Raw genomic sequence first — 13,553 nt, 5'->3', positions numbered from 1 at the left:
TGCAGGTCCAACACAGGAAGAAAGTAGATACAGGAACCATCGGTAGAACAATTGTAAATTGTCGTAGCTGTGTTGGGGAAAGTACCACAGCTCCAACTGCTAATAAAAAGCACTGATGCTCAAATCATTATAGGCACTGAAATCTGTCTAAAGCTGGAGATAAGTTCAGGCAAAATTTTTCCAAAGAACCTAACGGTGTTCCGAAAGAATAGGCTAAACACTGTTGGCGGTCGCATGTTTGTTGTTGTTAGAAGTAGTTTAGCTTGTCGTGAAATTTAACTAGATAGTTCCTGTGAGTTAGTACGGGCAGAGGTCATTCTTGGCAACTTTTACCAACCTCCCAACTCAGATGATACAAATGCTGAAAGGTTCAAAGGAAACTTGAGTTTGATTTCAAACACTTACCCAACTTGTACAATTGTAGCCGGTGACTTTAATTTACCCTTGATATTTTGGAGAAAATACATGTTTAATTTTGGAAGTATGCATAAAACATAATTCAAAATTGAGCTAAATGCATTCTCTGAAAATTATTTTGAGCAGTTAGTTCATTAGTACATGTGAATAGTAAACAGTTGTGAACATACACTTGACCTCTTATAACAAATAATCCTAAGCTAATACGAGCATCACAGCAGATACAGGGTTTAGTGAACACAGGGTTGTCATAGCAAGACTGTATATTGTAACACACAGATCCTCCAAAAATAAACGAAGAATATACCCATTCAAAAAAAGCAGATAAAAATTCACTTTACTCCTACATGAGAGACAATCTCTACTCGTGTGTGGTCATCTACATGAGTGCTAAAAGGAATCCGTCAAACTTCAGTTACACAATAAATCAGTCAAATCTAAAGGGCCTAAATTCAACTGAATACCTAGGAACTACAATTACAAACCACTTCAATTGGAAGAAACACATAGAAAATGGTGTGGGGAAGGATAACCAAGGACTGTGTTTTATTGGCAGGACACTTAGAAAATGTAACAGATCTACCAAAGAGACTGACTGCCTACACCTACGCTTGTCCATCCTCTTTTAGAATACTGCTACATGGTGTGGAATCCTTACCAGATAGGATTGACGGATTACATCAAGAAAGTTCAAAGAATGACAGCATGTTTTGTATTACCATGAAATAGGGGAGAGAGTGTTGCTGACATGATACAGGATTTGGCATGGACATAATTAAAATGAAGGCATTTTTCATTGTGGCAGAATCTTCTCATGAAATTTCAGTCACCAACTTTCTCCTAGGTGGTTCGATGAATCCTCTGACAGGCATTTAAATGGCATTTGCAGAGTATCCATGTAGATGTAGATGAAAATGATGGAAGATAAATTACATTCAAAATACCAGTCCAGATCAGAAGAATTTATTAAAAACTAAAAACCACATGCCAAAATGGTAGCCGGTTTCGATTTAGTCAAAAATTATCTACAGACAATATCTCAGCAGGTGGTGAGCAGAGACAATGGGAGAGCATTGGTAAGTGTTGGAGAACCGCAAGAAGGTAGTCTGAGCAGTTACCAGTGGTGTCCTCCAGTACTTACCAAAGCTCCGATATCGCCCGTCACCATCTGATGAGACATGGTCTGAAGACGATTTTCAGTTAAATCAAAACTGGCTACGATTTTCCTGTGTGGTTTTTAGTTTTTAATAAATTCTTGTGATATAGACTGATTTGTATTGTAATTATCTATTAGATCACTGTTAATTCCAGTAATGTTTTCGAAAGTTATTAAATGATGTTTGGGTTTTGTAGGTGTCTGTTGGCTCAAGAACTAAAGAGTCATTGGTACTGCTTTTTTCTAGTAGCCTCTTTTTATGGAATTATTAAGCAAATCTCTGAGCATCAGAAGTGCTATCTACAAATCCCTCTAAGAAAAGAAAGGTAACTAACTGTCCACATTGAGGGTAGACACTGGTTACAAATCATGCCTCCTCTGCACCACTCCTCACCCTGGTGACACTTGCTTCACCCACACAATACACCTCCCATTTAAAATAAAATGTCTGATTGTTAAGTGCTGTTTGCATATCAGTTCATTGTTGGAGTCCTTACTTTCAGAACTTGCAGTAATGGGAAGACTTCAAGTGTCAATGCTTTGTGTCTGATCACTTCCACAACTAATAATAATAATAATAATAATAATAATGTGTGATGATGGAGGTTGTGAAAAAAATGGTAAGCATGAACATGGAACAGGATTTGTGGTGAGTGAGCGGGTGATAGGGCAAGTGAAGGCCTTCAGTGCAGCCAGCAACAGGTTAGCATGTATAACTATTAGACATAGGTACGGAGATCTCACTCTTGTTAATGCATATGCACCAACAAACGTAAGTGATGTAGAGGAAAAGAGTGAATTCTATGAAGAACTGGAAAGAACAGTGGAGAGCATTAGCAACAGAAATCTAAGATTATTCTGGGAGACTTCAATGCGAAAGTGGGACAAGAAGAGATGTATAGACCAACAATTGGAAAAGATAGTTCACTTGCAAAAACAAATGAAATGGCCTGCTGTTAATCAGTTTTGTGTTAAGTCAGAATCTTGTGGTGAGTTCAACATTTTTCCCCCACAAACAGATCCACAAAGGCACCTGGATTTCCCCACATGGTAGCACTGTCAATCAGATAGATCATCTGCTGATAGATGAGAGGCACAAGAAGTGTGTGATGGATGTGAGATCGTACAGAGGAGCAGATGTGGTCACAGACCACTTCCTATTCATAGCCAAATTACGGTTACAGCAGTGCTACAAAATGAAAAAGAACAACATGGCCAAGAGACAGTTTGCTATTGGTACCCATCCAATCAGAAGACCCAGGAAGAGATGGGAGGATGGGCTACAGAAAGACCTCTGCCAACTAGGAGTTCATGACAACTGGATCTCAGTGCACAAGATCGCATCTATGAAGGAGCATTGTGAGGTTGGCGCATGACCTACAGGGTCCTCAATCACTGATTTGATTGATTGATTGATTGATCATACAGGAATGTAGTGGCTGGTATGTATTGTACATTGTGTAGTTGCTGTTACATTGCACTGTCAATTTGTTCATTTATTGCCGCAGTTTCTGGTCTTTTGTGAAGTCTGTAGTAGGCTGTATTACTATTACACAGATCACATTTTCCTTCACAAAATTTCTAGAGGCTAGGACTCCACACAGAAGCAAAATTATAATTTATGGTTCATTGCAAGAATTATCTACAACTTGGAGAAGGCATATTCATGCAGTATTTGAGCACATGTGATATATGTGCCTCAATTTTACAGTCACTGGTGTATAGTACAAAGTATGTGTGTAACTCATAGAGTATATGAAAAAGGTGTTCATATAGCACACTGAGGTAACAAAAGTCATGGGATGTCTCCTAATATCATGTGGAACCTCCTTTACACAGCAACTCGATGTGGCATAGACTCAACTCAACTTTTGAAGTTCCCACCCAAAATATTAAGCAATGCTGCCTCCATATCCATCCATAATTGTGAAAATGTTGCTGGTGCAGGATTTTGTTCATGAACTGACCTCTCGATTGTGTTGCATAAATGTTCGATGGATTCATGTTGGGCAATCTGGATGGCCAAATGATTAGTTCAAATGTTCTTCAAACCAGTTGTGAACAAAAGACCCCTGTAACACTGCACACTGCCATCCATAAAAATTCCATCTTTGTTTGGGAACATGAATGGCTGCAAATGGTCTCCAAGTGGTCGAACATAACAATTGCCAGTCACTGATCAGTTCAGTTGAACCAGAGGTCCTAATCCATCCCGCCTAAACACAGTCCACACCATTATGGAGCCACCACCAGCTTGCACAGTGCCTTGTTGACAACGTGAGTCCATGGCTTTGTGGGATCTGTGCCACAGCGAACCCTACCACCAGCTGTTACCAACTGGAATCATGACTCATCTGATGAGGCCACCATTTTCCAATTGTCTAGGGTCCAAATGATATGGTCACAAGCCCAGGAGAGGCGCTGCAAATGATTTCATGCTGTTAGCAAAGGCACTCGTGTCAGTTGTCTGCTGCCACAGACCATTAACACCAAATTTCGCTGTACTGTGCTAATGGATACGTTCATCATATATCCCACATTGATTTGTTATTTCATGCACTATTACATGTCTGTTAGCACCTAAAGGAAACTGTCAAAAGGATGCCTCGAGTGCATTTCTACATTGTTAGTATCCCCAGGAGACACGATCTGATGGAAAACTCGTGCGTAAACATCGAGATTGTTACAGCAAACAGGCTATTTGAGAAAATATGTAGAGGTTTCCAGTATACGACTTTCGTAGAGATAAACAGTGTTCACAGAGAGCACTTCACAAGACATGGTCTCCACATGAACGTAAAAGGGAAAAAGATGATTAGTGCCGAAATACTTAAATTTATTAATGAGTCATCTGTAATGGAAGTGTCTCCAATCCCAATTCCGCCAAAACAAGAGTTGTCTGTAACAGTGGAACCATCATTATCTGCAGTAGAGCTACAACAAACACCAGTAGCATCAGCAAAGGCTCAGATATTCTCAGCAGCAGTGTCAGTTAAACCAATAGCAGCAGAATCACCACAATCATCAGCAGAGCTGTCGTCATCAGCAACAGCATCCAGAACAGCAGACCCCATAATACTACCTCAAGGCAATGAAAATGCATGTGAGGAAAACATACAAGGGTCATTAGCTGCAGCAGCTAACAAAGAAGGGCAGTCACCAAGTCGGGGAGCACAGGAGCCACCTGCAACAGCAACCACACAGAAGAGGTACCTGAGGCCTGGGAGATCAACAGCAGAAGCAGCTTCCAATCAAGACAGATGCCTGAGAACTAGGAGACCTGCTACACTAAGTGAGGATTTTTTATGGTACCGAGTAAGCAGGAAGAGAACATGGAAAAAGATGTAAGTAAAACTGTCCATCTTAAATACCAGTGTGACAATAGTGAGAGGAACATAAACACCGGACAAAGATACGATCCAGGTTTAATGACACAAACTGAAAAAAAAAACATTGCATAGTACCAGATACAAAGGCAGCAAGTGAAGTGCTTGGTATATTACAGGAAGGGGAACTATTACATTTAAAGCCAACTGTTAGAATACTTCACCAAAATGTTCAATACATAAACAATAAAACAGAGGAACTAGAGGTAATATTACAGGAGTATAGGCCAAACATTCTAGTAGTTACAGAACATGGGCTAAAAGAAAATCACATAGGAATGTACAACTTGAAGAATTATGTGAGAGTAGCCAGTTTTTGCAGAACTTCCTATAAAGGTGGTGGGGTTGCCATTTTTTCTAACTATAAATCAACTAAAGCCATAAATATAATAAAATATGCTATAGAATTGAGCTTTGAAGCTACAGCACTGGAAACTAAAATTGCTGGGAATTTATGTTGTGTATTAGGTTTGTATCGATCACCAAATGGTATAATCAAAACCTTCTTTGAACAGCTGGAAGATATAATCCAACACCTCTCAAAAACATATGCTTATTTGATAATTATAGGAGATCTGAACATAGACACAAGTAAAAATACAGACAATACTAAGACCCTATTGGACTTATTGTGCATATACAACCTAAAAATAAAAATAGATAAACCAACCAGAGTAACAAAGCATAGTGAAACTATAATTGATCATGTAATAACAAATATTCCTACATGCTATTGTGACACACAGGTAATAAACTCCACATTAGCAGACCATTTTGCAATCATGATAGACATAAATATAAAGACTAGTGATTCAGTGCAGAAGATATGGGAGATGAGAAGACAGAACTACCCACATAACATAATTCTGCTAAAAAAGATGTTAGACGCAGAAAACCGGGAAACAATATATGCAGCTAAAGATGCAAACACCAAATGGAACCAGTTTTTTTCTTTATTCAATTATTATTATGATGTTACATGTCCTGTTAGTAAAAGGCTTGTCAAACAGCAACAAAAAAAGAAAAGCTGGGTGACTGGAGAAGTAATCCACGCCAGAAATAATCTGAGAGTGTATTATGACCTATCCAAACAAAAGCCGGCCGTGGTGGTCTCGCGGTTCTAGGCGCGCAGTCCGGAACCGTGCGACTGCTACGGTCGCAGGTTCGAATCCTGCCTCGGGCATGGCTGTGTGTGATGTCCTTAGGTTAATTAGGTTTAAGTAGTTCTAAGTTCTAGGGGACTGATGACCACAGCAGTTGAGTCCCATAGTGCTCAGAGCCATTTGAACCATTTGAACCAAACAAAAAAATACTGAGGCCTACAACACACTGTATAAAATAAAAAAGAAAGAGTACTGTAGTTTTATCAGAAAAACTAAAGCATCATTCATCAGGATGTCTATAGATAAGGGAAAGAACCACTCAATAGGTTTATGGTTGTTCATTAATGAAGAGAGAGGAAAAGTAACAAATCGGGCGGAGACATCTGCCCACTGATGAGTGGGAAAAGCAACGCAAACCCTCTAGAAGTAGCCAATACTTTTAACAGATATTATATTACTGTAGCAGACGAATTAATAAGTCAAAATAAAACAAATGCAGTAAGTAAATTGTTAAACTCCCCACATACAAATCATACTATGGTTTTCATACCTACAACGGATGCAGAAGTGTCAAACCTAATAAAACAACTTAAAATTAAACATTCATCTGGCTTGGATGGTGTCACATCACATCTCGTAAAGGAATGCAGAGAATGTATTTTAAAACCATTGACACACATGCTGAATGCTGCGATAGAAGAAGGTATATTTCCAGATTCACTGAAAGTAAGTAAAGTGAAGCCAATATTTAAGAAAGGGAACAGGGATGAACTAGGAAATTACAGGCCAATATCATTGATCTCAACATTTGCTAAAATCTATGAAATGATAATAAAGAATAGAATTGTAAGTTTTATAACAAAGTACAGTATACTGCATTCATCACAACATGGTTTCAGAGTAGGGAAGTCAACAAAAACAGCATCAACAGATATAATTGAGCACATTCTTAATTTACTTGACAGGCAACAAAAGACTTGTGGGATTTTTATGGACCTATCTAAGGCATTTGATTGTGTGAACCACTCAAAATTAATGATGAAATTATATCAGTATGGAATTAGAGGAAAATGCTATGACATACTTAAATCATACATTACAAATAGGAAACAATGCACACAAATCAGACATACTAGTGGGGGAAATATAACAAACTACAGATCAGAATTACAAACAGTTAAACACGGTGTGCCTCAAGGGTCTGTGCTTGGGCCAATACTATTTATACTCTACGTAAATGACTTCCCTAGCTATATAAATCAGAAACTTATAATGTATGCTGATGACACAACAATCATTTGCACAGCTGACACAAAGGAGGAGCTTGAGAAGGAAGCTCTCCTGACTATCGAAAATGCAAATAAATATTTAACACAAAACAGCCTGTTTATGAATCAGTCTAAAACAATGAATGTAGTATTTCAGACCAAGCATAGTGAAAATTATAATATAAATGCTAATGTAAATGGAAAGACTATTAAAGAAGTAACCAGCACAAATTTTTTAGGAACTATAATAGACAAACATTTGGGATGGGGGGAGCACATAGATGCACTATGTAAAAAGATAAACAAACAGATCTTCATCATGCATAAAACAGCTAAGACTGTGGATGATAAAATCCTCAGATCAATGTATTATGGACTTGTCTTCCCACATTTATCTTATTCAGTTCATGTATGGGGAAGTGCACAAGCTGGCTACCTAAAAAGAATATTCACAATTCAGAAAAGGGCAGTGAGATGCATTGCAAAAATACCACCAAGACAGACCTGTAGGCAAGCTTTTGTACACTATAATATTATGACAGTATATTCACTGTACATATACCAAAGCATAATGGCGGTAAGGTCAAGTGATAAACACCTCCTAAATAAAGATATACACAAACACGGTACAAGAGGAAATGAAAATTACTACATGATAAACAGAAATCTAAAACTGTCTATGACTGCCCCAGAAGAAGCAGGCAAAAGGTTTTTTAATAAACTCCCCAAAATCATTAAAAAAGAAACAGACCTAAAATGTTTTAAAAATAATTTGAAACTATATCTCACAGAGAAATGTATATACAGTTTGAGTGAATACTAAGATGGTGTTTAATATGTTATATCATTACTGAAATGTACGTTTAAAATTATCATGAATGTTGTTTGGATTTGTGTGTACATATAATGTGAAACATGTAATACCTTCGTATGATTATGGACTATTTCTGTTTAATCATTTGTTTCATTTATATATAATGAAATCAAGTATGATGTTAATAGCCTATTGCATGACACACCCAATACTCTCAGCTGAATTTTCAGCTAGAGTCCATGGGCAAAGAATAAATAAATAAATAAACTAACAACTCTTACAGAAATGCTGCTACTCTCAGTTGCTAAGTGAAGGCCGTTGACCACTGTATTGTCCTTGGTGATAGGTAATGCCTGAAATTTGGTATGCTTAGCACACACTTGACACTGTGGATCTCGAAATATTAAATTCCCATACGATTTCCAAAACGGAATGTCACATGCATCTAGCTCCAACTACCACTCCACATTCACAGTCTGTTAATTCCCATTGTGAGGCCATAATCACTATGGACACCTTTTCACATGAATCACCTGAGTAAAAATTACAACTCTACCAATGCACTTCCCTTTTATACTTGCATATGCAATATTTCTGCCATCTGTATATGTACATATCACTATCCCATGTCTTCTGTCAGCTCAGTGTAGTTTCAGATCCGGTAACCCCCACTACAATATTTCACCCATTAATACTAGCTTTTGTGAAAAAATGTAATTATTGGTAACTTACATAATCAATATTACATTCTTTCAAAACTATGATGAAAGTACTGATTTTCTAAAAAAATAATTTAGTATCATGACTTGAACACAATTTAGCCAGTTGTTTCTTACTCTTTAGGGAATTCCTTCATACTGCTCCAGCAAAACAAGTTTTCTCTCTAACAGAACAGATGTGCATATTTTAACTCAATGCTTACTCAGGGAAACCACCCAAACTTAATTTTAGATTTTTGTCATTATTATGGAAAACCATAAACAGAACAGAAGGCATCTGAAAGTGGTAAATTGTAGCTTACTGTTAGTACTTTCATTTTATGACTAATGAAGATATCGGCAGATGAGGCATGTATTCTTATACACTTGTTGTGCATGCTGAATACTGCATAAAAGGCTGATTCAAAGCAGCTCTATACCATATGAGTCTCTTCACCACTGCACAAATACTGCAACCTACATCTATTTGAACCTTCTTGTTGTATGTTTAAATCTAATGAATAAGGAAGCTTTGGAAAACAAGTTATCCATTCTCAAAATAACCGAACCAACCTCATAGAAGTTGAGTCAGGTCAATGAAGCATTATTTCCTTGGAACAGGGAAACCATTGGTGTAAATAATGCCTATGTCACTGAGTGAACTTGGTTACCATAAACGGTTTCATACACTGTTCAACTGAACAGTCCTCGCATGCTGGCATATGATGTTGAACCAAAATATTGCAGAATCTCTGCCTTGTTTCAGTTTCTCTGGTTTTCACTGTATGCAGTCTTTGCAATACTGGCATATGACACTGAACCAAAGAATAAGAGAAACTTTTCCAAGCTTCAGTGGAAACATATAATATGAATTAGAGGCTTTCACTGGTTTTCGCCACATGTAAACGTTCCCTGTGAAAGTTGACTCTTTGAACCATATTACAAGTTTTCATGGTTAGCTGTCCTGGCTTCTCGCAAGTGTTTCACTTTCCATTACTTTGCGTTAGAGGAAGTTTGCCAACAATTATTTATTCATTTATTCTCCTTAGACAAATACAAGAGTTTGTTTTGGATTGTCGACATACAACAGCTCTACATTTTGTTTATTTCCTGGCACTCTGCTTTCTCATGAACTCAGTTATGGCTACAGGTAGTGTTGCTGTATATACTCCAGATAGATTTGCAATTACTGTCAATACACAACCTGGGCAAGCACAGGCATAACAGTAACTTAGATCCCTTCCACAGACGTTATACTAATTAGTGAAAGGAAAAAGCTGAAGCCAGAAAACAGGGTGTTGGCACAATTTTACACAATGCTTGTATTCTGCAATCTTCCCTGTCTCACTGCTTCTTTATGCCTGATGTTACTGCATCTTCATGACAATATTTACAGAATGTCAACTTAGATTTGTAATTTCCACTATTTTTTTTTTTTTATTTAGAAGAGTCTTGGTTCATGTTGTTCATCTCATATTTAGGCACACATAATTCTAAGTTACACAAATGTTAAAGTGGGAAAAAAAACATTGTTTTACAAGTCAGAGAAATTTTTGACCAGAATTTTAAAGCATACAACATAATAATAATATAAATTATGTTATTTGAGAAAACAAGAATGGGACTATATGTAAATCTGACCAACTATCTGCAACATGAGCATCTATTATCTAGGGAACAAACAACACTTCCATCTGAGTCTTCTACTATTATGATGACGCCATCTGCTTGTATCCTGTATCACCAACATTTTTAAGCCAAAGAACAAACAGCACAACCTAGAATGGAAATGTGGGGATTCTCCACTGATATAATAAGTGAAACCTGTTAATGCACCACTTACATGAAGGCATAATAGCCATGCCCATCAATATTCTTTTTAACATGGGACCACTAGTCAGTAGTCAATGTTTCATAGATGACATGCACAAACTGAGTGAAGCTCAAATTTCTTACCATTATAATCTTTCTTTTTAACACATAGGGATTTTGAAACTATGTGAGGGGTATGTCATAGAAAGTAAGTAGTAAAAGCTTATTTTTCTCCAAATATTTTCTGTTTGTAGTAATTGTAAGAATGTATCCATAAAACCCATCTTTCAAAGTATCTATATGTATGAGAGATACCGTATTTACTCGAATCTAAGCCGCACTTTTTTTCCGGTTTTTGTAATCCAAAAAACCACCTGCGGCTTAGAATCGAGTGCAAAGTAAGCGGACGTTCTGAAAAATGTTAGTAGGTGTCGCCACAACTAACTTCTGCCGTCAAATATATGTAGCGCAACACAGGTATGCTTTGCAGGCACAAAGATAAATACTGGCGCCAAAACCTCTGCGTCAGTAAATAAATTAAAAGAACAGCTAGAAGAATGTAAACATTATGCCAGGTATTCTTTTGTGTTTGCTGCTACCTCATTTAAATCCTGCCTGCCTAATAAACTACGAAACTAGACCGAGAAGATGCGGAAGAATATACATATCATGTCATGTTTATATTCGTATTATTCTTATGCTGTATAGTGATACAGTCAGAAATGAAGCACGGCAACTGCCTAAATTTTTAAATCTAAGATGACTCTAATTTCTGTGCAGACTGTAATGTACTAAAGAGGCGTCTGCAAAGATTTTCTAACGGAGAAAAATTTTCGCTAAACTCTCGTTCAGAACATCTTCTATTACACGCAGCTATTATTTGGTTCTTGTTGATCATTATCAAAGAAAGCGGCAGTGTAAGTAACAACAAAAAGCAGTCTCTTGCCATTGTTTCGCTAATGAGATAATTTCTCTCATTTTTTATTGTAAGCGGCGGTAGTGCGCACTAAGCAAGCCACGCCGCGAGCAGCGACAGGCCGTAAACACTCGTTATCAGAATGCAACAAACAATGCACGACACAGTACAATAATGCATTTTCAGCTTAGAGTGACGTAAACAACTATAACAAAGAGAACGGCACTTATCAGATCAAAGCAAAATAAGCAATCGATTCAAACCAGATGAAGCACGTGAAAAAGGAAGGGTACCCGTATAAATACGGACGGAGCGCCTGACACACAGCAATGGCTACTTGGTAAAGCTTAACTGTTGAGCTTACGACTCGAACCAAACTACTGTAGCTGTATCTTCATCCATTCGACCTCAATTGTGTTTCACGTTACAATGGACCAACTTTGTTTCGATTTGGAGGGGCGGTCTAAAACTTTTCTCTCACCTTGAATTTCGAGTCTCAAATTTCAGGAGCGGCTTAGATACGGGTAAATTTTTTTTCCTTGATTTCGAGTCTTTATTTTTTAAGTGCGGCTTAGATTCGAGTGCGGCTTACATTCGAGTAAATACGGTAGTGACCAAAAGCATTATATGGCTTACTCTATGAAAAATCTAGCAATAATCTAGCAGCAGGCTAAATTACTTTATAATTATGATATCTACTTTTAAATAATAAATAATTACAAAATCTTTTCAGGATTTGAACCACTTTAATTGGATAATACTCATTACAAGGTCTTAGGATGTGCATAATGACAAAATTCACCTGCTTTGAGCTGTGCTGCAAATGCAAATAATTTTCGATATTTTGGAACAAGGTCTTCAGTGAGCTTAGACAGGATAAGAATTTGTGGTCGCCAGTTCTTAGTATGAGGTGGCCCTTCTTCAAGCCGTAGGAGACTGTAACGTGCTGCTGACAGTGCTAGACCACGAATTCCATCACCCCACTCTTTCTCCGCTCTGAAAAACAAAGATATATTTTGAATAACCACTTCACACAAGTAATTCAGTCAATGGAAAATTGACACTGATGTAACTTTAAAGTGCAAATTAATATCAAGATGTGACACATAGTCAAGCAAGAAGTATGTGCTCATTTTCTGAAATTTAAGATGTTGAATATTGGTGATACAGATGTTGGATTAATATTTAATAGTAACTATATGTAAGGCAACTGCTTTGTTGACATGTTTTGAATACACTGAACTTCAGAATATCTGGGAAAGGTTACAAAATTCAAGGGTAGCACAGTGATGGCAATTATAAGACAAACAAGAAAATACAATAAAGAGAGCATGAAAAAACCGTACCACACCAGGAGAAGAACTTCAAACAGGCAGTATGGGGTTATGTGAATATGAAACATTCTCAAATGTAACTAAGTACTCAAGGCATGACAGATGGAACATCAGTGAAGAAGGATAACGACAGAGTAGAGTAAAAATGTGTCATTGTCAGAATTACATGGAAATGACAGTGCATGTTTGGCAAGGTGCCTATATAACATGTATCAGGCTTACAAGCCAATAAAATATTTTTATAGTAGTATAAGAACAGAGTGAAGGAGCAATGGCTCAAACAACTCATTCATCATCCAACATATCATGGAAAGAAGTACATAGATGAACTTTTGTATTAAATTGTGGAAAAATATGGGAAAGTAGAGAAGCCGTAGGCACTAGCCACTGAATAAGAAGAGCAAAGACTAAAATCCACTATATATGTGCACTAGTATCAGTAACAGTGACATTCTATCAAAAATCGAATGATGAAACAGGCAAATAGCATAACAAATTGTAAAAATCACTAGTTAAGCACAATTAATAAATAGCAAACTTAAGCAGAGAGTAAGGGAGCAGCAATAAAACATCTCTAAAACATCAAAATTAATGAGAGATTGGGCGAGGGGCAAAAAGAGGAAGGTAAAAAGAATAGAAATCTCATTTG

The 13,553-nt window shown here is 37.2% G+C and overlaps 1 protein-coding gene across 1 annotated transcript in view; it reads right to left on the bottom strand.

The window, feature by feature from the left end:
* Positions 1-13,553, bottom strand: part of LOC126263285 (solute carrier family 12 member 4) — a 277,199-nt gene that overhangs the window by 73,569 nt on the left and 190,077 nt on the right. The window contains exon 12 of the mRNA XM_049960371.1: positions 12,373-12,566. Within this exon, the coding sequence (XP_049816328.1) occupies positions 12,373-12,566 (194 nt within the window). The remainder of the gene's footprint in view (positions 1-12,372; positions 12,567-13,553) is intronic.

This window comes from Schistocerca nitens, chromosome 6 (assembly GCF_023898315.1).
Source record: "Schistocerca nitens isolate TAMUIC-IGC-003100 chromosome 6, iqSchNite1.1, whole genome shotgun sequence".
Taxonomy (NCBI): Eukaryota; Metazoa; Arthropoda; class Insecta; order Orthoptera; family Acrididae; genus Schistocerca; species Schistocerca nitens.
This window is presented reverse-complemented; position numbering and strand designations above follow the sequence as displayed.